The 24,647-nt window shown below is 39.8% G+C and overlaps 1 protein-coding gene and 1 long non-coding RNA gene across 5 annotated transcripts in view; one reads left to right on the forward strand and one right to left on the reverse strand.

The window, feature by feature from the left end:
- Nucleotides 1-1,715: 1,715 nt before the first annotated feature.
- LOC144672919 (uncharacterized) lies at nt 1,716-3,553 on the reverse strand. 2 transcript variants are annotated; one of them, XR_013574207.1, is made up of 2 exons: nt 2,435-3,553; nt 1,716-2,132 (listed from the first exon to the last, which is right to left on the reverse strand). It is a non-coding gene; the product is annotated as an uncharacterized LOC144672919 (long non-coding RNA). The 2 variants fall into 2 exon arrangements; XR_013574208.1 differs by having other exon boundaries at nt 1,716-2,332.
- A 289-nt stretch (nt 3,554-3,842) lies between these two features.
- The window catches only part of nr4a3 (nuclear receptor subfamily 4, group A, member 3), a 32,331-nt gene continuing 11,526 nt past the window's right edge, over nt 3,843-24,647 (forward strand). Inside the window, exons 1-7 of one of the 3 annotated variants that reach the window (XM_078538712.1) lie at nt 3,843-4,493; nt 7,626-7,793; nt 10,512-11,359; nt 13,288-13,417; nt 14,062-14,222; nt 16,152-16,351; nt 17,942-18,120. In XM_078538712.1, the coding sequence (XP_078394838.1) occupies nt 4,490-4,493; nt 7,626-7,793; nt 10,512-11,359; nt 13,288-13,417; nt 14,062-14,222; nt 16,152-16,351; nt 17,942-18,120 (1,690 nt within the window). In that variant the 5' untranslated portion in view covers nt 3,843-4,489. Of the gene's footprint in view, nt 4,494-7,625; nt 7,877-10,511; nt 11,360-13,287; nt 13,418-14,061; nt 14,223-16,151; nt 16,352-17,941; nt 18,121-24,647 lie in introns of all 3 variants that reach the window. The other 2 variants (XM_078538715.1, XM_078538714.1) reach the window with 2 other exon arrangements.

Here is a 24,647-nt window from a genome sequence, read left to right on the forward strand (position 1 = left end):
GAGTAAACACATCAATTAATTTCTGTATGCTCCCAAAGCCATTGTGCAGTAATGTTCCTTCGTAACACACAGTGTGGTATAGTATATTTCATTTTTCAATGGAGATCCAAACGTCCCACACTTTAATGCTGTTCCCAATTTAAAATCTGTTACAAAGGTCAAACAGTGATGTATGTTAAAAACATTACGTTTTAGTGCTAGTTAGCAAAATGAGTGGAACAGTAGTGCTTCAGTATCATTTAGGTTGTATAATGTATTATCTATTAAACCCTCTTTATCAATTACAATGATTAAACCAGAAGTGAGTGAGTTAGTAAATTAGGTTTAGAAAGAGATAAGTGGGGTATACAGAATAGTTCTTTCAATCTAGATTTCTGTGCATATACATTTTAGTGAACAGTTTCATTTGGAATAGAAGTTTCATAATTTATGATACAGAAAACCGTGTAGTGGGTGACCCTAAATATTTTGTTAGAAATATAAGCAAATTATGAGTCACACATCAACGGGATCCACTCACATTGTGTGCATAAAAATGACTTCCAGAAGAACAATTTTCTATTGGCAGTTAAGATAAGTAACATATTCTTACTGAAGAACTTCATAGGAATGTCCTCATAAAGCTGGAGTAACTGCAAGCAATACTTGCTAATCCTAAAGTCTGGATACGGTCTCTATTAGTGATATGGAGAGCACCAGGAGGCAATGTCTCTGCTGCCAGCTGTGCCACCACAAAAATGATCAAAAACTGAGTAAATCTCAAAAGTAAGGCGAAACGGTATGTATCTATTTTTAGGAAAAGGCACTGTGGAGTAATTTCAAGGCATCACACTAATCTTAGAAGTTAAAATAACAAAAATAGAAAATATTTAGCAGGTCCAAAAGAGAGAAAGAAAAAAATTTCACCTCAACTTATGAGTTGAATACTTTTCTTTCAGAAGTGAGCCAGCCTCTTGTGCATTTTGTTTTTAAACCAATCTTGGAATTGCCACAAAAACAAAAATTGCTGGAAAAACTCAGCAGGTCTGACAGCATCTGTGGAGAGGAAGACAGAGTTAATGTTTCGAGTCTGGTTTAATTATTGTAATTGATAAATAGGGTTTAATAGATAATACATTATACAACCTAAATGATACTGAAGCACTACTGTTCCACTCATTTTGCTTACTAGCACTTCGAGCACTTCAACTGATGAAGAGTCATACGGTCTCAAAACGTTAATTCTGTCGCCCTCTCCACAGATGCTGTCAGACCTGCTGAGATTTTCCAGTAATTTTTGCTTTTGTTTCAGATTTCCAGCGTCCGCAGTATTTTGCTTTTATCTTGGAATTGCCACTTTTTGATCATTCTGTATACAACTGATACTGGTCAGAGAATTTTCAGATAATCTTCCCACATCACAAAAGTGACTACACCTCACAAAGCAATTATTTGACTGTAAAGTACATAGAGGCATCCAAAGGTCATGATAGACACTGTATAAATAAAAACCGAGAAGAAATCTTAAATCATTTACACTAACCTAACGGAACAATAATGATTGACATTTCAGCCTGACATGTGAACATTCTTATTCTGTAATGTGTTATGTAACACTGCTTATTCAGGACTGCATGTAACCTCACATTACATTTTCTACTGATATGTTGGTAGTTGGCATCTGTGCTGATAGCTGAAGCTGGCAAGGAAGAAAACAAATGAAACTGAAACAGAAAATGAAAACAAATTATTTATTATCAGAGAAAGATACAAAAATCTGGTTTTATTTAACCGTTTGTAATCTTATTCGAACCAGTCAATTGGATAACTACCTTGTTGTCATCCCCATGTCTCCAAACCTCAAATATAAAGAGGAAATTATCCTTAAAAATTCAATGCTGCTCACATGTTTGATACACTGTTGAAATGTTGCCCTATGACAATCTGAAATAAAATGAAGTGCAAAAATGCGCTGGCAGTTGGAAGCATTAATTGATAAACTGTTTTGTTAGCTTTTTCCATCATTGAGACAACCTATGGAAACTGTTCGGTCGATTTTATTAAGTAACATCCATTCTGTGCTTCATTGTTTCTGTTGCTTTGAGCACGTTGAAAATCTGGTGGTGCCTTTTTTCACACATTCCAAAACATTGCTAAGGTACAATGAGGGTAAGTATATAGTTATATTAAAATGTGTTAGCTTTGCAACTTTTCCACATGAAAATGCAATAATTGTTATTTCTTAAAGTGATTATTAGCAATGTCATTATTTGAAAGTGCTGCAAACTAGTCACTAAGGTAAATCCAAGTACACTGTGCTTTCAGAAATAAAACGGGACTTATTGGGGCCTTTCTGTAGGGAAAAAGGAAAAAAGTTCAAGTTCTCTTTTAAAAAATGATCTTGATAAGGCCGCAACAAGACGATCATAAAAAGGATTTCATGCGTTATACTCACCACAAGAATCTAGTACATTGCACTCGCTGCTTTATATAAGCAGTGTTTTTCTCCTTCGGGGCGTTCAGCGGGAATAAAATATCTTTCATTTTTGCGGATAGAATTTTAAATCAGAAATAAAGCCTGCATAATGTAAACATTTATGTAAAATGTAATCTTTAGAATTAAGAACTGTTTTTGGAACGCAAGCCGGAACTAACCTCGTGCTGGCTGCGTGCCTGCGTCATCAGACGTCTCCTGATTATGACCACGCTCCTTTACGTAATCCGCGCGTGTGCGTAATAGGAACGTTCCCTTCCGTCTGCCTATTTATAAAGTGGAACAAGGGTTCACCACCTCACTCACCTGCCAAAAGCCTCAGGCACTTCGGTGAAGCTGCCAAACCGCGATGCTTCCTAAACACGACTCATCATGAATTGGTCAACCGCCTAATGCAATAATGGAATTAAAACACAAAAATATTTTTCCAAAAATTATCTCACTTTAAAGCAAATACGGAACATCCCATGAAGCAATAACTCGAACGAAGTCTCCACAGCAGAAAAAAACATACGCAAGGCGTTAGTGCGTAATAAATTTGTGAAAGCAAAGGCGTTTTGGCAAAATTACAAGCATGTGTCTATTGTTCAAATAATTAAAAGGGTGGAATCTAAACAGTTTAAATTTTAATAAATTCCCCAGTGCAAGCTTTATTCCAACTTCCGTTTTCCAATTGCTTACTAAAATAAATTACGTTTTCCAGCATCGCATCCAAACTACACTTCTACAGTACACATAAACTGAAAAAATAAACACTTTGATATAATTCATAAAGGTGCCGCAATAAGTGAAAAGCCGATTATACAATCGTTTTTATCCAAACACTCCCGACACCGAGCATTGTATTTGAAACAATTCGGGTATTATGAGAAATTAACATAATAATTATTCCATTAGTAATCTAATCTATAATTGGGTTATGTAAAAAAAGAAACAGAGAGTATTTCTAAACATTAACAAAACGAGATAGCTATGACTAAAAATACCTATCCACAACTATATTTGGTTTCACTGGATCACAAAATAGTTCCTAAAATAAACGGTACGCCCCAGAAATGAATGAGATCTGTGCTATCTCAATCGATGGATTGGCCCAGTGTTGCTAAATTTAGCTGCAGCTTGCGTCAATGCCGTGCGTCAGCGGGACGCTCTCACGCGCACAAGTTCCAGACCGCCCTCCTGGCCGCGCCTGGCTTCCCGCGCACCGATTGGACTAGAATCCTTGAGAAAAATCGAGAGGTGTGGTTATGACGAGCGTGTGGGGAGGGGGCGTGGTGTTCCATAGCGAATAGCGCGCAGCGATTGGGGGCCTGGAGGCAATGACGCGCTGACGCGGGGTTCATAAATGATAATAAAGCAGCGCGAGGAGAGTGGAGTGCCTGTGTTCTTTCGGCTGTCAGCTGCTTGTTAAGCTTTCACGTCGTGGCTGTGCGCGCACGAGCGCGGGACGCGCGAGCCAGCCAGGGGCCCGGAGCTGAGACTGTGTGAAAAGCACTTTGAGCAGACACAATAAAGCCAGCTGACGTGACGTGCCGCCGCGTGACGTGGACGGCTCGGAGGCGTCACAATTGACGTTGACTGCATTCCAGCCGCTCTTATGGAGATACCGGCGTTCCTCCTATAGGCGAGCAGCTTTCGCAAAGCTCCCCACCCCCTTCCTTAAACATAAATGACGTTCACAAAGTGAGGAATTGTACTGTTATCTGTCTGCACATAAACAAAGGCACATTGCAATCGGAGGAGAGACTACAAAACCGAGAAGGGAGAAAGAAGAGTTTCTCACACTTTTTCTCTATTGATGAACTCGCGTTAAGAGGAAGGATCGAGTCTGCACTACAATCAAATCATTTACTGGGAGTGATATTTTAAAGAGAAGTTTCTCTGTGTAATATCCATGATTTGGACTGTACGCCTACACGCAACTTGGACGGCTATTTGATTGTATGTAAAGACGGAACCGTCACAGCAATCAAGTACGTATCAATCAGTTACTCACTGGACATCATAAAAGTTACAATGGGTATGCTATAGAACAAGTGACTACAATTCAATGAGCTTTAGCGATGTTTTTTGTTAACGCTGATTGGAACATACTTCAGAACTTGTGCTTTGATGCCTGTCCCTTGTGTCTTGAGAATTTATGGGTTAATCAGCCGCTTTGGGTTGTGTGACAATTGGAGATCAGCGGGTATTAAGGTATTTCTGGTAGTTGTCATGGTAATGTAATGCTGCAGGCACTGTGTTTGCTATGATGCGATGAATAGATGCGATTTGTCTTGCACTTGTCTGTATGTATAATTAGCTATGTTCAAGTGAAAGTGTATAGTTATTTAGTGTCTGTTTGACTTCACTATGATCGCATTCTGAAGAGGGTATAGTACTGGTTTGTTTATAAAGTTGAAATGCAGCGCTTTGGAATGGAATTAGTGTCAATTATCATTTTGCACGTCGGTTTGGGATACGGCCATCGATATTCGGAGTTTCAGTTAAGAAATAACCACGTCTAATTATGGACTCTGTTGACCCACCACGCGTGATCATTTAAGGTACTCGTCCTAGTCTTGGCTTCAAATGTTTTTGCAATTCTTTTACTAATAGTTTCACTTTCAGAAGCGGATCTGTTTAACTTTTACTTTTTGTTGGGTAATATTCAGTAGTAGCAAGTGCAGCACGTTCTTATATGTACATGTGTATATGTGTGTACATGGGGTATTTACATTAGAATTTTCAATAGAATCGCTTTGAAATATATTCGCACTGACGAAAGTAGTAAGTGGAAACATAAATAAGGCTACATGCGGGCGAGTGAACAGTCCAAGTCCCAAATAGCCAGTAAAATATAAACTTCATTTTTTTGAGGCGGTGCTGAAGGTTGGGTGACATGACATGGGCGAGTTTGTGAATTTGGGAAAGTTTCTAATCGGGATCCCAGTAGAATTCCAAGGATGAAATCTGCTGAAATTTCTGTAATCAAAACCTCGTAGTAAGTCCATGTAACCCTATACTAACTATATTCTTTATTCTTCAATTTAACCAGTTGTGGTGATTTTGGCATGTTAGTGAAATTACAAGAATATTATTCCCAGTATTGATTTTGTTAGTAGTAGGGTGTCAGATATGTGGAGTCTTAAATAATTGTCTGGACTGCCCTGACTAGGTACGATCCTGAGTTGTGTAGGTGGCACAAACATGTGCTGTTATCCTTAAACCCAATGCTCCAAGTGCATATTACACCGACTCTATTTGTTTTCATTTTACATATTAACATATTTATTTTTTCATATTTTAATTACTCTACACAGCCTTGGGCGCCGATTTCTGACTTCCAGTAGAGTTGGCAGTTTCCTTTCTTAAAGGAAAACGCGATTGATAAAAGAGTTTTTTTTGTAATAAATTTACACTAAATGAAAATTTCCCCGTAGTTCATCTTCTGCCCGGCTCTGTATGGTAGACGGGGCTGCAAGGAATAAGGCTGACAACAAGGCGGATGTTTAAAGAGACATCGCCTGTTCTCTAGGTAACCAGCTGATTTAGAGCATTCATCCTGTGGGGAAATAATGTGGAAAGGAGTCAACCGGAGAAGCTGAGCAACTTGATTGTCGAATGTAGCCTTGCAAAAAAAATGTTTTTAATTAAGTAAAACGGTATTCCACACAATATAGATCAAACTACTAAGGCCATTTCTAGAAGTGAAAGAGAAAGGTATTCGGAAAACATGTTTTCCTTTTAGTGCAAGATATAAAAAAGTAAAAGACGATCACAGTCTAACCCAAAACTCGGCACTCTTCTGCTGATTTCCGCCGGTAGCGGGATTTCTGTTGAGTGAAGCTCCGGGAGTGAAAAGTGGTTATGACCGTTTCTTTCCGATGACAGGGACAGTTGTCCGAAAACGCCTTCTCGTTGTTTCATACCTGACAGCCCCAGAATAAAGCTCGGATGTTGCTGTCTGATTATAAATGTCCGGGGCACCGTAATATTGTAGAATTACATTTTCTAAGAAGACTGTTTCATAAGAGGGGGAAAAGAGTCGAGATTAATGCCTTTAGTATAATTACTTCAACCACGATCTCCAGTTGAGATCTCACCGACAGGTCATATGGTTTATACCTGTCATGATAAAGGAGGCAGATTATCATGAATTTCACCAAATCCTTGGTTTTATCCAGTCAAATTCAATGCGGATTGTAAAGTAGCACTGTTTGGCTGAACCTTTTCAGTGAAGACCTGTTCTGTAGGACGCTTGTGAAATGGAGTTTTAGGGGTGTTATAACCTTGTTAAACAGCGTAAAAGATAATGACACCTGATGGAATATTGTAACTTTGTAAAGTTTTGCCGAGTGGCGGTCAGATTAAATACATTGAGAGGGGGCGCTGCAGCTCAACTCATAGAATTCGACTCCACGAATGGGGCAAACGGCAGCAAAACTTTAATGGTGCGCTTTTAATAATGCTGCAGGCATTTTGTGAATGTGTTTCAACCCTATGATTTAGTCGAATGCCAGGTGATCTCAAACCATGTGGAGAAGTCATGATCTCCATCCTGTGACATCACATGGAGACAGTGTGGGCAGTGAACGTAAGGCTGGCACGTAAGCTGTCAGACCAGGACCCACACTGACATCCTAGATAGAAGCATGGAGTGGCTGAACCAAGGCAGGAAGCACAAGAGTCGCTCACATTTGTTAACTTTCCCAACCCATCGCTCTCTGACTCAGGGCGAGCTGAGGGACAGCAACACGGGCTGCACCGTTTCATCTTAAGTGGCTGCACTGGAACATCAACCAAGAGAGGAGCGCTCTATAGTTTGAGTTGAGTTCCATTCATTTAAGTTTACTTTGTCCTGAACTGATAACCACACACTGTTGACCAGGACTGGTAACTTAAATCGTAGCGATTTGACGTCAATTTGATGCAGCAGTCATTTTCATTATAGATTTTTACTTTAAAAAGTTACCTTTTTGTGGTCAGCAACGATTGCAACAACTTTGTCTCGGTCTTTCCGTCGTGTTTTTTTTTGTGTGAGATTATTACATTATTACCATCACCTGATGTTTTAGGTATCTGATTTTCGTGTTGAAAAGATAAGGGCAAAAGGAAGTGGTGCGCTTCATTTGTTGCCCCCTCTCTGATCTTTATTGTTCTCTCTGTGTAGATCTTGGTTCGGAAGAGCTTTCCCCGCCGACCCGGAGCTCCGAGTCAACACCGCGAACAGCCGAGAGCACCCAGCCCAGAGACAACACATCCACAGTGGCCGAGCCCCTGGCAGCCCACCGAGCCAACATTCAGCGAGCCAAATATCACCCTCCCTCAGCACACACAGGTACACACTGCCGCACACACTGGAGGCGACATGGTTGTATGTAAACAACAGAATACACGCACAAGTGTATCATACACGTGAAGGTTCGTTACAACATCAGGAGATTTTCCATGTACCTTGTTTTGGGGGCTGAGGGTGGGCGATGGTGGTGGGGTGTGCCGATGATGCTTCATTGTAGCTGGCTGAGTGTTGACGGGAAAGTTATTTTCCTTTTTCGTTCTCTTGTTTAGTTATTGTTAGGATTTTTAAAATTCTCTTATCGCCTTCTTTTGTTTACCATGTTTTCCACTTCAATTCTCTACTTGTACGTTTTGCTCTGCGAGGATGATTCAGACATAATTTACCTCGGGTACAGATCATGGGAAAGGATAGCAAAGCTTTGGATTCTCCACTCTTAATTTAGCGAATTAGTAGATGGGTTGGGTTATGGGCCCATATATACTGAAACCTATGGATATATAGGAATCGCCACAAAAAAGCCTGCTTGTGTCCAGGAGTCGGTATGTATATAGAAAGCTGCCTACATCCAGGGGTCTGCATGCATATAGAAACTAGCCTATATTCAGGGGTCTGTATGCATATTGCCTATATCCAGCAGTCTGAATGCATATAGAAATCTGTCTATATCCAGAGGTCTGTATGCATATAGAAAGCTGCCTATATCCAGGAATCTGTATATAAATAGAAATCTGCCTATACCCAGGGGTCTGTATGCATATAGAAACCTGCCTATATCCAGGGGTCTGTATGCATATAGAAACCTGCCTATATCCAGGCACCTGTATCCAGACAAATAAATAGAAATCTGCTATACCCAGGGGTCTGTATGCATATAGAAACCTGCCTATACCCAGGGGTCTGTATGCATATAGAAACCTGCCTATATCCAGGCGCCTGTATCCATATAGAAACCTGCCTATATCCAGGCATCTGTATCCATATGGAAACCTGCCTATATCAAGGAGTCTTTATGCATATAGAAACCTGCCTATATCAAGGAGTCTTTATGCATATAGAAACCTGCCTATATCCAGGCGCCTGTATCCATATAGAAACCTGCCTATATCCAGGCATCTGTATCCATATAGAAACCTGCCTATATCAAGGAGTCTTTATGCATATAGAAACCTGCATATATCCTGCCTATATGCAGGGGTCCACATCCGTATAGAAAACTGACTATACCTAGGAGTCTGTATGTATATAGAAACCTGCCTATATCCAGGGGGTCTGTATGCATATAGAAACCTGCCTATATCCAGGGGTCTGTATGCATGTAGAAACCTGCCTATATCCAGGGTTTGTATACATGTAAAAATCTGCTGATATCTAGGTGTCTGTATACATAGAGAAAGCTGCCTATATCCAGGTTTCTGTACATAACAGAAAACTGCACTTGCATACAGGATTATGCAGCTAGAAATCTGTATGTTCACGTGTAGTGAAATGAAACAGGCCTGTCAGCAGGGTTCGATAGGTGATAGATATGCAGATAAAGTTGCTTAAATATACAGAAAACATGCACATAACTCACAAATGTCTGCATCTCTCCTTGAAGCAGTTTGCCCACTGATGTTATCAAACCTACCCTCTATTTCTCTCAATTAATTTCGACCATGTCTTGTGATAACTAGGTATAATATTCAAAACATAATCTATCCATTCCCAGTCAGTACCGATGTTTGCTGGGCCCTTTTAGATTGTTGAAACTGGAACTTGATCTCATTAATTGCCCAGTCTTAATGCAACATGTTCTATTGCCTTTTTTTTTGCACCAATACTTTTGGATCCTATCTTTCATCTAAATGTAAGTGGCCCCTTTCTCGCTTGATGTTTCGAAAAATCCGTTCATCTACGAGACACTGAGTGCAGTGCTCATACTATGCTTAGTCACACCACTGTTGTTGATAGGTAAAATCCCTCTCTATTTGATTTCAAATCTTCGCACAGGAGACCGTCTGTCTAGGCTACAGCCTGTCACCGAACAGAGGTTTTATTAAATGACCTGGTGCTTTACTAGCAAGAAACAATAACACTTAAAAATAATATTAATTATGATGTATACAATGGCCAGCACGCCCCCCACCCCACTACCTCCGCCACACCTTCCAATCCCAGACACACGCAAGGATATTAATAAGAAAATTTAATTGTGTTTGTCGCTGATTTTCTTGAATCGAAACATTCCCCATTGGCCACCATCTATCCATTGATATAAGCGGATAGACAATAACGTCTAGGGTGCTCACACAAAACGCTGTACGCCCGAGCACTGCAAGTACAATGCCACAAATACAATTGTCCGCGGAAATACGTATAAGTAAGCACTGCCACACACTGCCATACACTGCTGTGGAGTCTTCGACCTGAATCACAGATACTCAGTAACTTTTAAGTCACTGACGAACTAAGTGAGGCGGTGCAGACGTTAATGTAGAGGAATCCTGACCTCTTTTAAACACCACTTAAGTAAACGGTTTAGCCCTAAAGGTAAAATGTGTCAGTGAATTGCAGTTATTTTTACGGGATGGTACTGAACCAGGAGACAAAAAGACGGCGTTAGAAACAGGAATGTGGATTCTGAACAATTGCGGTTGGTGTAATCTCTAATGTAATAACGTTTCCCCTTCTTCAGCAGTTTGAATGTATATCGTGCTATGAGGTAATAGCAAATCAGTGCTGCTACCTTTAGTAACTTGTCTTTTTGTTTCTTCGTAGACATGCCCTGTGTGCAAACCCAATACAGCTCTTCACCACAAGGTGCCAGTTTTGCAGCTCAGAATTACGCATATGGTGGGGATTACAGCTCTGACTTTGTGCATACTGAATCTCCCTATATGAAGTTTGGCATGGACCTGGGCAGCACTGAAATCACAGCCACCACCTCCCTGCCCAGTTTCAGCACCTTCATGGAGACTGGCTACTCGGGCAGCTATGAGTTCAAACCATCGTGCGTGTATCAAATGCACTCTTCTTCCTCACAGAGACCCTTCATCAAACTGGAGGATGCTCCCCACCACAGCTACCAGCCATCGATCCAGCATCAAACTGAGGACATCATACCATCGACATCCATTTACTTCAAGCAGTCTCCTCCATCAACCCCCACCACGCCCCAGTTCACAACTCCACAGACATCCATGTGGGACGAGCCTCACACGTTACCCCCAGTGACCCAGACTTGCATGGCCACAGGTCATATCTTAGATGCCCCTATGAAGAGCGCCCCACCAAGATTTCCGCTGTTTGCTTTCAAACAGTCTCCGCCACACTCTCCAGCCTCCAGCAGCCACATGTGTTACGAACCCACCTTGAACATGCCAATGGGAACCGAGAGTACTTCTGCACAGTCTGTGATGGACACTCGTCAGTACCCGCTGCATTTAGTCAAAGGTTCGGGCTTAGGATTCCACCCGATGCCTCTCAGCCAGAGCTCCCAGAGTTTGCCGTCTCCCCCCAACCGAGGCTCCTCCTCTGGGGAGGGCATGTGTGCCGTATGCGGGGACAATGCAGCCTGTCAGCACTACGGGGTGAGGACCTGCGAGGGATGCAAAGGGTTTTTTAAGGTACGGTGCCCCTTAATTTTATCTAAGACATCTCTACGCTATGCGAAAAGGGAAGTTTTTTTGGGGGAGGGGATATTCGCTCAGTAAACAACACATTGGAAAGACCTAAACCATCTTGTGTGTAAGAAGACTCACATTTATATAGGGTCGATCACGACCACCGGACATCTCCAAGCACTTTACAGCCAATGAGGTACTTTTGAATTGGAAATGTTCACATAAATAAAGCATTCAACAAGAAAACCTTTTGAATGCGCCCAAGTTTAAATAAGTTGAGCTCGTTATTTATTTCACTTGGTCAGCAATTAAACAAAACTGGGGTGGTCGGGGATATACCTGACCTGGACTGTTTTTTCGAAGGAATGCGTTCCAAAGAGCCGTGCGATCTTATTACAACCTGCAAGTAGCCGGACCCCAATCCAGCAGCACATTGGGAATGCTGCACGCCGAAGTGAAGTGTAAATAAAAAGTGAGAAACCCTTCGATACACGCAGCACTTCAGCGACGGAATAGGGGACCGGGTTTCAAACAAGCCACTTCTGTGTTTTCATTAGGATGGCAGTTTTATATACGCTCCAATAGTTTAATGGTGATCATTTCAAACGATCGGGTACAAAAGGGCAACACTTTCACCGGGAAAAGCTTTATAAATTGTCAAAGTGACAGACAGGGGCAGAACTGGGACTGAGAAAGTTTCAGTATCTAAAGATCAGAAGGATCACAAGCGGAATTACCAAGAAGTTTATTTTTAAAACACATTTCTAATTGAAATTGAATTGAGAATATTAGAAAAAACCCAAGTAGTAAACAAACTATTAAAATAGCTTCTGCGCTTTTTTGTGGAAAATTGCCTCCTGCTCCATTATAGCATGTAGGAAGCCCTGGACACTGAATAGCAGTTTAAAATGATGTCTTAATCTTGATAATTGCAGTTACCGCGGCCAGAATTTAGAAATAGTAAAAAGTTCTGCCTAAAAAAAAAATGATGCATGGTGTAATTTCAGAGTAAGAGTTCAATATTGGCAATCACAGTGGCTGGAACGATACTGTCTATTTGGTGCAGGAGGCCAGTCTCATTTACAAAAGTGAACAGACAAAATGCTACAAAACGTTTCATTGTTACTAGTAATTAGCTTAATGAGTCATTTTAACTACACCGCTTAAGGGGCGTTTTCTAAAGGCCGCCCAATCTATAATTATAATAATAGTTTTTCTTTGTTGTCGCCTTGTAAACGTAATGATTTACCAAACTTTTCCAAACTGCTAAAGAACCCGGTGTAAGCGAGCGCGCCAGAGGGTTTCCATTCCTTCCCATTCCTGAAGAATAAACCATGATCAGCCCTCTACCAAAAAGCACGTTTGACTTCTGTACAGTTAACCCGTTAGCAATAGCCTAGCTATATCATTTTTTATCAAGATGTATAGTATTTAATTAAACTCCAACTCCGAATGTGATTTAAATTGTACTGATCAGTCTTGATTAGCGAAATCCAAGCTAGGGTTTTTATTTTTAAACCAATGTTGGTTAAAGAAACGCTCCCCCAAATCATTTTAAATTTCTTTTAATAAGGTCAGTAATCACCGCGGGAATAAGCCAAGTGGAAAACGATCCCCGGAGGTATATTAAGAGGGAGGGATATTATACCCAAAGGTATCATGTGATGACCCGGTAATTTCAGAAATAATTTCATCATTTAAAGCTGCCTGTCTCTTGAGAGTTTCTCCGGCACGGATCTGGCTGATTCTCATTGTCAGGAGCTAACACCAGTAAAATTGTTTTTCCTGCAGGCTAACGTGTTAGGAAATTAATTTTATCTAATTATCGGAGTGGCGTTGGCGCATTTCATATTGTAATTAGAGTCTGCTTTGTCAGCTCCTATTTTTTTTTCGACAAGAAAACATCCTGTAATAATATTTGTTCTTCGCAGAGGACGGTGCAGAAGAATGCAAAATACGTTTGTCTGGCGAACAAGAACTGTCCCGTGGATAAGAGGCGGCGCAATCGCTGCCAATACTGCAGGTTCCAGAAATGCCTCAGCGTGGGCATGGTTAAAGAAGGTGAGAGCTGGTAGCTGTCTTGGTGCAACAGCAGCACCCCAGATCACTCTAATCCATCCTCCCCTCCAGCTTTCACGAGACCCAGGTTTTAAAAATGATTGTACAGTTGGCGATGATTTTGCTTGGCTGTGATTAGGACTTGTCACCGTTTAGATTAAGAGCGGGATAAAGCAGTGTGTTGCTAATGTAAATGCTATAATTAACCATACCTTCTAAATTCAGTCGGCTGTCTGCATTTCCTGTTTATAGGTTTTTTTTTTCACAATCTTCAAAAGCATGTTGTAAATATCTGGCAGGATAGTGGGGTAATAGACTCCTCTGAATGAACCGAACAGGAAACCCAAACAACAAAAAACAAAGCCACAATAATACTAATCGAAATGTGGCTTTAATGTTTTCTCAAATTATAAACCTCTAGATCTGGAAAGTTTTTTTTTTATTTTACACAATATAGCAGTGTTACAAGCACAATTTTAACACGTTCTAAATAATCTGTCAATTGATGAAAATTTGCACTGTAGCCCAGAAGTTTGAAGGTTTTTTAATTTTAACTCGATTGGTTCACTTTCTTACAGGTCTGTAATTGCATATGAAACTTTAAAAAAAATTTCCTTCTCTCCCTCTCTCTGTGCCTCTTTCTCCAGTGGTCCGTACAGATAGTTTAAAAGGGAGAAGGGGTCGTCTTCCCTCCAAACCAAAGAGCCCTCTCCAGGAACCATCCCCACCCTCACCCCCAATCAGTATGATGAATGCTCTTGTGCGGGCACTCGTAGACTCCACTCCCAGCAGCCACAATTACACCCAGGTAAGTAAGAGCCCACATAGATGTAAAGACAGTGCAAGAAGTAGAAAGCATCTTAACACCAGCAGCAACAATAGCTGCTACCATGAAATGATGTATACTCTGAGCTGATCATTATATCACAGCTACTTAAGTAATTGTTTTATTTTGTGATTGTAAGTACTAAGGTGACAAACCTTTAATCAAATTTTTAATTATTTATGGTTTCAGAACATATTCTTGGTATTATTTTTCTATAATCTTTCTGAAAATCTGAAAATCATATTTTTGATCTCGATTACTGTAATGTACCCCACAGCATTGACTCAGAAACAACCAATTGAAGAAATATGGTTTATTTTTTTTAAAATAATCAATCTTTAGAAACCTGGTGGTAAACATGATGATGCCTGATAGCAATGTGTATTCTACTTTTAATTAGAAAGTAGCAGTTCTGTAATATATCCAATGGAGAAACAAATCTAAGTGGTCATTCCAAGATTTCTTAGTTAAAAGAGCTGTGTAAATAAAAAGAAACTTCATTCTAAATTATGAAAAAAGAAAACTTGGGTTACAACAAACATTTTCTCTATTCAGCAGGAGCTCCATAGCTTAACCCGTTAGCAATAGTCTGGCTATATCTTTTTTCAATCAAGATGTTATCAAAGGAGCTCCAGTATCAGATGACTGATAAGAATTATCTTGCTGATCCCCACAAGGTTTTTAACAATTGGATTTCCTGCAAACACATCCAGGGGCTGCTATCATTCCTGCCTTTTTCTCTCATGGGAAGCCATGGCATTTTCCTCATTTGATGTTTGCAGAATTTTTTTAAAAAGCAAATTATTTACTTGGGTGTTCACCATTGCATTATTATGTACTTTTGAGAGGTGGGTGAAGGTAAGGACCAATACAGGATGAGCCACTCCAAAGAGTGTGGTAAGCCTGCCTGTGAGAGGTGCTACCCCTCCCTTACACCTCTTACACAAAAAACAGAAGTCAAAATGATATACTTTAAGATGTTAACTTATCTGTATAGTGAGGAAATTATTCCAGTAATTTGAATTTACAAGCAACATATTTCATTTTTAGGCTAACAGTGCAACCCACCATTAATACAGCAGCAAACCAGCTTTGAGTCACTTTTTTTCAAACATTGGAATTTTTTTTGGACTCCAAAAGCAAAGTCAAAATCATTTCAATGCAGTTCTTAATTGGCTTGATGTATAATGCTGATCTCATGGCAAACATTTCTGTTGAAATCACAATTACCTTACAATTTCACTAGTATTCATGCTTCATAACAGTCTTTGGTCAAAACCGAAGATGGCATATGAAGAAATGGTTTGCGGAATATTATAGTTAAAGGCAATGTGCTAATTTCAATAATGCAGAACGGAATAACATTTTCTCAAAACCATAGCTATTGAATTAGTTGCATATGCTTAAAGATTATCATTTCAGAGGAATACCTAAGATTCATTTGACCATGGTTCAATTAATTTGTTTTAAAATGCTTGTTGAACAACATAGATGAGCCTTTGTCAAGTATTAATATCTGCTGTATATTGGACAAATATAAATAATTCTCACTTATGACTGGAGATTGTTTGTAGAATGAGCAAGACTGCAGAATATTACTAGTAATAGGAATTTTTTTCTATAAAGTACTTTTCGGTATGCTATCAATTATGAAATGACCTGCAAAACATAACTAATTCTTAAGACATGCCCTAAAATTGAAACATAATATATGGCAAAAATCTGACGATCAATATAGGAAAATTTTTCATAAACAACATGCAAAGTTTTTAGCACATATCTTTTTGTAGTCAATGATCATTCTTTTCAGAAGGCCCTGAACATCTTTATTTCCTCCTTCTATTGTGTGAATTGGAAAATGTAATTTGTGTAATTGACCTTCACTGACATATTGCTTTTTTTCCCTTGCAGTTCTGTGCTGCTGAACAGCCCACATCTGGAACCGATGCTGAGTATGTTCATCAGTTCTATGGTCTCCTTGCCACATCTATGGAGATCACACAGAGCTGGGCCGAAAAGATACCAGGATTTAGTGATCTCCCTAAGGAAGATCAGACTTTGCTTATCGAATCTGCCTTCCTTGAACTCTTTGTACTGAGACTCTCCCACAGGTAAATTTCTTAGTTCCCGAAAAAAATTGTACCAAATTCAAAGTCTATACATAGGTCACATACTATAAAGTACAAAAAGTACTTTATAGAAAAAAATTCCTATTTTTAAAGAAGTGAACAACTAGAAATTTATACTTTGAAGAGATTTTGCACATTGTCATCTAGTTTAGATGGCAGTGCACTGTTTATAAAATGAGATTATAGCACTCACCTTCTGTAAAAAACCCTTCCTGTACAATGCAGAGTATTGCTATTATAAAAATATAGCTATAATCAATTACAGGTAACCTTGAAAGGAATTGAATTTGATTTTGGGAGGCGGGGGAGTAGAATCCAGAAAAATGTTTGAAATGCTTGAAATGCACAGGAAGCCATTCACCATGCAAAGGAGAATAAAGGATAGATCAGGAATTTCCTCTGGGCTATTCCTGCTTTGCTATTTTTCTTCTACTGGAATTGTAACAGTAACCCCATTCACGCCCAAACGAGGCTCCACCACACTTCCAGTAAAGTTATGGATATTCCTGGCTATAATTAACATTTTCAATGTAACTTTTCATCAGAACGTTGAAAGTTGAATGTTTCTAATCACTTCTGGATGCTGACTGACCTTGTACGTTACCAGTTTTTCCCTTCATTATTTCAAATTGCCCATCTTTAAAAATTTTCTTTATATCTTTTCTTTTCGTATGTAATGTTTAACAGATGTTTGTGTTCATTATACAGTTACTGTTTTCTTCTCACTTTTGCTGCTTGTTCGAATGAACATCAGCTTGAGATGATACCAGCTGACAAAGAAAATATGCTTATCATTGAAGATAGGCAAAGTGAAATAATGACGAAGTAAACATGTTACCGAATAATTGACTAAGATATTTGGAATGTAACCAAATCGTTTTTTTTTATTCATTCATGGGGTGTGGGCATCGCTGGCTCGGCCAGCATTTATTGCCCATCCCTAACAGCCCTTGTTCAGAGGGCATTTAAGAGTCAACCACATTGCTGTGGGTCTGGAGTCACATGTAGGCCAGACCTAAAGGACATTAGTGAACCAGATGGGTTTTTACAACAATTGACAATGGCTTCATGGACTTTTAATTTCAGATTTTTATTTAATTCAAATTTCACCATCTGCCGTGGTGGGATTCGAACCCAGGTCCCCCAAGCTTGGGTCTCTGGAATATTAATCCAGTAACAATACCACTATCCCACCGTCTCCCCCTTCAACAATCAGTGTGCCAAATTTTCTAAAATACAATCTATGATATACATCTAAAACATACTAGACATTGAATCAGAGCATGTGCAACAGTGCAGTCCAACAGCATTGTTGCTGTCTAGAATTGGAATCTAGGGCTACTTGCTATCACTCTGTACCATGTATTCTGCCATAGGTACTGCATACAATGAATATATATCAAAGTGTTGTTGCCAAATAATAATTGTATTAAAGCTTTCTTGGACGATTGTAAGTTAATAATTTTAGATCTCCTGTAAAATGTAGAATACTGCTGATCATATTTTGCAAAGGCAATGGTAGGATTATAATGTTACAGTTCATTTAACTATAATTTTAACAATTATTTACAGATCCGCTCCAGCAGAGGATAAGTTTGTATTCTGTAATGGGCTTGTCTTGCATCGACTTCAGTGCCTTCGTGGATTTGGTGAATGGCTTGACACAATCAAGGAATTCTCTACAAATTTACAAAGCCTTAACTTTGATGTCTCAGCTTTTGCATGCCTAGCAGCTCTAGTTATGATCACAGGTAGGAATATTTATCTATTTTCTTCCAGAATCTTGTAGTGGTTTACATACCTGTGGATTTGTAGGCACAATATTTGTAGGACTGATTTATGCTTATTACCTCTCTATCCTATGGTTTTATGTTAAGTTTTGTAATCACAGTTACTTTTACCTCATTGAGTCTGTGCTGGCAGTATTACTTTAGCTTTAATATTGAATACAATTGCAAACTATTTTGCTAACTTGATTATTACATATTGTAGGGATCTGCTTGGGGCCTTGTTGAATATGCATTAACAGATTGCAGTTTTGTTTCCTGCTTTTTTAAAAAAAAACATATCAGTTCAGATGTCCAGCTGTTCAGTCGCTTAGGTGCAGGGGTTCTCTTTAAGCATTTGTTCTGCCAGGTAGTGGTACATGTCCTGATTAGGTCTCAGCCTAGATGCTGCCAATTGCCAGCATAAGCCAAACTTCAGTGTCACCAACAAACCAATGTTGGGTCAATATCTTACAGTGACATTACTGTCACACTTTAAGTCCAAGATGCTACTAGATGCCATGTATTTCATAAACCAGAGCTGCTCTCTGTGCTTACTGATCAATACAGAACAAAATTTTGAAATTGATATTCTAAGAAGACATGGGTAAAGTTCATACGAATTTCATCATGACATTTTACAATAAACGTAGCACAGTACAAACCAAAGAAACAATAAGCATAGCCCTCGAGGAATTATATTGCTGGCTTCTCAATCATTGTGTCAGATTTAGAGTTCAATACGGTTTATAATTTGAACCTCCTAAACCTAGTTATAAGTTCCTCCCATACTTAGCAAAACCATTAGATTGAGTGAGTAATTGACATCAGAACTTTCCATTTGTGAGGAGGAGGGCTTTAATAGAGTAAAAGAAATTTACAGCACAGAAGGAGAGCATTTGGCCCATTATGTATGTATCAGCTCTTTGGAGTAATCAAAAATTAATCCCATTGCCCTATTCTTTCCACTAACCTTATATCTTTCTCTGCTTCAAAATAATTATCCAATTTTTCTTTTAAAAGATGCAATAGTTTCTGCCTTATGCAGAACTCAAACTATGGCCTAACTTACGTTTAGTATAAATTTATTATTACTTATTGATTTTTGTATCCTATGCCCTTATTTATAAAACCCCACAATCTATTTTATATGACTTTTCTTTCCTGCGCTCCCATTTTCAAGGTTTTATGTAAATGAACCCATTGTCCCAGGAGGAGGCCATTTGCAGCACAGAAGGAGGCCATTTGGCCCATCGAGTCCATACCGGCTCTCCACAGAGCAATCCAGTCAGTCCCACTCCCCCACTCGATCCCCGTAGCCCTGCAGGTTTATTTCAAGTGCTCATCCAATTTTTGAAATCATTGATTGCTTCTGCTTCCACCACCATTGTGGGCAGTGAGTTCCAGATCATTACCACTCAATGCTTAAAAAAGTTTCTCCTCACATTCCCCTTGAGTCTCTTGCCCAAAACCTTAAATCTGTGTCCACCAGTCCTTGTACTATCAACTAACAGGAACAGTTTATCCCCTTTCCACCTTATCCAAACCCATCATAAACTTGTAAACTTCACTTTTATGATTTTATGCATGCACATCTAGTCTCTATGCATAATAAACACAGGCCAAAATATACCTATATTTCATGAAAAAAATCTCTACATTGAAATCTATAGTAGACCTAGCAAACCTCTGCATGGAGCACCTCTCATTCTTTGAAACTACAGGGATTATAGGCCTGGTGTACTCAATCTCTCCTCATAGGACAATCTCCTCATCCCAGGATTGTAGAATAATATAAATTTATGGAACAAGAAGAAGCCATTTTGGCCCATCAAGTGTTTGCCAGCTGAAAAAAGCTATCCGACCCAATCCCACTCGTCTGTTCTTGGCCCATAGCCTTGTAGATTATGGCACTTCATGTGCATATCTGAATGCAATGAGACTTTCTGTCTCTACCACCCTTTCACACATTGAGTTCCAGACCCTACCCTCAGTTTCTGGATGAAAAATAAATTCTCCTCAACTCCCCTCTAATCCTTCTGGCAATTACTTTAAATCTATGCCCCCTCATTATTAACCTCTTTGCTAAGAGAAATAGGTGCTTCCCACCCACTCTAGCCCCCTCATAATATTGCACACCTCAATAAAACCTTCCCCCCGTCATCACTGTTCCAAATAACACAATCCAAGTTTATCCAATCTTTCCCCATAGTTAAAATTCTCCATTCCCGGCAACATTCTTGTAAACCTTCTCTGTACCCTCTTTAAGGTGATCACGTTCTTCCCTGTAATGCTGTGATCAGAACCATACACAGTACTTTAGCTTTCATCTAACTAGAAATTTATATAGCTTTAGCAACACATCCCTGCTCTTACATTCTATGCCTCGGCTAATAAAGGAAGGCTTCCCTTCTTAATGGTCTTATCAACCTGTCCTGCTACCTTCAGGGATGTGTGGACGTGCACTCTAAGGTCTCTCTGTTCCTTTACACTTCTCAGTAACCTACTATTTATTGTGCTTTCCCTTGCCTTTTCTTACCCTTTCCAAATGTCATTCCTCATTCTTCTCCAGATTGAATTCATTTTGCCACTTTTCGGCCACTTGACCAATCCATTGATAGATTCCTGCAGTCTACAGCTTTCTTCTTTGAAATTAAAAACATGGCTGATTCAAAAATCATCTGCAAACATCTTAATCTTGACCCCTACATTTAAGTGTAATAAATTACAAAAAGCAAGGAACCTATGGTGAACCCTGCAGAACACTATTGGAATCAGCCTTCCAGTCACAAAAACGCCTGTTGACAATTACCAATTGTTTCCTGCCACTGAGCCAACTTTGGGCCCAACTAGCTACTTTCTCTTGGATCCCATGGGCTTATACTTTTCTGACCCATCTGTCACGTGGGACCTTGTCAAAAGCCTTGTTAAAATGCATGTGGACTGGTTCAAATGCACTACCCTCATGAAGCCTCCTTGATATCACCTCAAAAAATTGAATCAATTTAGTCAAACATGACTTTCCCTTAGCAAGCATCTGGGGAATTAATAATGGAAAATAAGATAATGGTGGATAAATTGAACAGATATTTTGCATCTGTCTTCACTATCGTGGATATAAATAACATCCCAGAAATAAGTGTGCATCAAGAAGTAAAAGGGAGAGGGGACCTTAAAAGAATTATAATCATGAGGGCAAGTGTACTGAGAAAATTATTAGAACTAAAAGCTGATAGTTCCCCAGGTTCTGATGGACTTCATCCTAGGGTCTTAAAAGAGGTAGCTGCTGAGATTGTAGATGCATTGATTTTAATTTTCCAAAATTCCCTATATCCTGGAAAGGTCCCATCCAATTGGAAAATTGCAAATGTAACCCCTCTATTCAAGATAAGAGGGAGATAGAAAGCAGGAAACTACAGGCCAGTTAGCTTAATATGTCATAGGGAAAATGTTGGAATCTATTATTAAGGAGGTTCTAGTGGGACACTTAGAAAATCTCAATGTAATCAGGCGGAGTCAACATGGTTTTGCTAAAGGGAAATAGTGTTTGACTAATTAATTAGAGTTCTTTGAGCAAGTAACAAGCAAAGTGGATAAAGGGGAACCTGTGGATGTGGAGTACATAGATTTCCAGAAGACATTTGACAAGGTGCCACATCAAAGGTTATTATGCAAAATAATAGCTCATGGTGTAGGGGGAAACATATTAGGATGGGTAGAGGATTGGTATACTAACAGGAAACAGAGTAAGCATAAATTGGTCATTTTCAGGTTGGCAAAATGTAACGAATGGAGTGCCACAAGGATCAGTGTGGGGGCCTCAACTATTTACAATATTTATTAATGACTTGGATGATGGGATCAAATGTGTGGTTACTTAATTTGCTGATGACACAAAGATAGATAGGAAAGTAAGTTGTGAAGAGGACAGAGAATCTACAAACGGATATAGATAGGTTAAGTGAGTGGGCAAAAATTTGGCAGATGTGGGAAAATATGAACCTGTCCACTTTGCCAGGAAGAATAAAAAAGCAGCATGTTATTTAAATAGGGAGAGATGGCAGAACTCTGAGGTACAGAGGGACCTGGGTGTCCTGGTACATGAATCACAAGAAGTTAGTATGCAGGTACAGCAAGTGATTAGGAAGGTAAATGGAATGTTGTCATTTGTTGCAAAGGGAATGGAATATAAAAGCAAGAATGTTTTGCTACAGTTGTATAGGGTATTGGTGAAACCACATCTAGAGTACTGTGTACAGATTTTGTCCCCTTATTTAAGAAAGGACATAATTGAATTAGAAGAAGTTCAGAGAAGGTTCACTCAACTGATCCCTGGAATGAAGGAGTTATCATTTGAGGAGAAGTTGGGCCTTTATCCATTGGAGTTTAGAAGAATGAGAGGCGATCTTATTGAAAGATTTAAGATCCTGAGGTGACTTGACAAGGTGGATGCTAAAAGGATCTTTCCCTTTTTAGCAGGAGACTATATCTAGGGGACACCATTTCAAAATAAGGGGTCTCTCAATTAAGATGAAATTGAGGAGGATTTTTTTTTCTCTCAGAGGGCCATGAGTCTGTGAAATCCTCTTCCCCAGAGAGTACTAGAGGCAGGGTCATTGAATATTTTTAAGGTTTAATTAGATAGATTCTTGATTGATAAGGGAGTCAAAGGGTTATGGGCGTAAGAAACAAAGTAGAACTGAGGCCACAATCATCTTATTGAAGGGTGGGGCAGACTTGAGGGGCCGAATGGTCTATTCCTGCTCCTAATTTGTATGTAAATCCATGCTGACTGTCGTTGATTAGTCTGAGTCTTTTCTAAATGATGATTACTGCTGTTTCTCAAAATTTTTCTCCAATACTTTACCCATCACCGAGGTTAAGCTGACTAACCTGCTAAAGTTGGCAGGCAGACGAAGAGCCCAGGCGGCCTTCATATTTTTCATGAAACCTCACCCACGGGCGGGAAGAGCTTTCATGAAGGGTTTATTAAATTAATAAATATTTTTAAAATATTTCATAAACATGTCACATGAGGGGACATGTGTAAATGATTTTTCACTTCCTTTTTTTCAAACTTTGAAACTGAAATTTATCTCTCTGAGGCAGCTCTTTGCCTCAGGGAGATTTCTGCACTCTTTTGCACGCATGTGAGAAAGACCACAGGCCCCGACTCTCCCTCCTCCCCCATCCACACAGGTAGCATGAGCGCTACCAAGCGCGCATCATGTTGGGCGGGCCTTAATTGGCCCACCCACGTAAAATGGCGGCGCACAGCCGATCGATCGCGCTCGCCCACTCCCAACCTGCCCGCCTGACAGGCAGAAGATTCTGCCCCATGATTGATGTCTTTCACCTGAACACACAGGTTACCTTTTGGCCTTGAATAGACCCTATTCTTTCCTTATTTATTCTCTTGCTCTTTATGTATTTATAAAATATCTTAGGGTTTTACTTGGCATTTTTTTTGTGCTCTCTCTTTGCTTTCTATAATTTCTTTTTCAATTTCATCCTATGCACTTTCTATAATTCCTCTAGGCTTTCTACAGTATTGAATTCTCAGGGCTGCATTTTCCTGTTGGAGGTGGGAACTGGGGAGCGGGTTCAATTCTGGGTCCAGCATGCCATGAAGTGCGATTTTCAGGGGTTTGGCATCTTAATGACTTTGGATTGTGGTTTGTGGGGTGGGTGGGGGATGGTTGGGGGGGGGAGCGCACAAATGGAGGCAGGACAACAGGGAAGTGGGCCACATTCTAGCCTGAATTGATAGCTATTGCTGTGGCTGGCATCTCTGCGTGGTCATAAAATATGAGAGGATCTTCATGTTCAAATTGGCCAGGGCAAATGAAGAACTGGGACTTGGGATAAAGTAAGGAAATGCTGGTTACTAAAATTTTATTGCTGCACAGTACTTCTTTGTCCAAACTTTCACTTTTTCACATTGAAATAGTTTTATTTACTGTTGCCACCCTGTTCCTGCCAGATTGTAGCTAGTCAGCTTCAGAGAGCTCCAAACAGCTGCCCACACCCCCCATGAAAATCTTGAGAGGTTAGAAGGTGAGATCCTAATAAGCACCCTATTGACCTCAAGCCACCCAGTAAATGAGCCAGGCAACTTCACTTTTCCGTATCCCACCAATCCTGCTCTTCTCTCCCATCCATTCTCAGGAAAATTGTCAGAGTCAGGAATGGAGGCAGAAGACCATCAGACAGGCAGCTGGTGCCATTTTCTTTGCTCTCCCACCTCCATTCTGGCCGGTTTCAGGACGGGAAAATCCTGCCCTCGGCATCTGACATCAGCTTCCATTGTTTTGCCACATCTTACTCTATATACTTATTGACATCCAGGAGACTCTAGATTTGGGAGTCGCACCCTTTTTCTTTGTAGGAACATATTTCCTCTGAACTCTCACTATCTCATTCCTGAATGCCTCCCACTTCTTTGACATTGATTTACCTTCAAATAGCTGTTTCCAGTTCACTTTTGCTAAATCACAACTCAGCTTAATAAA

This window comes from Cetorhinus maximus, chromosome 3 (genome assembly GCF_964194155.1).
Source record: "Cetorhinus maximus chromosome 3, sCetMax3.hap1.1, whole genome shotgun sequence".
NCBI classification, from domain to species: Eukaryota; Metazoa; Chordata; class Chondrichthyes; order Lamniformes; family Cetorhinidae; genus Cetorhinus; species Cetorhinus maximus.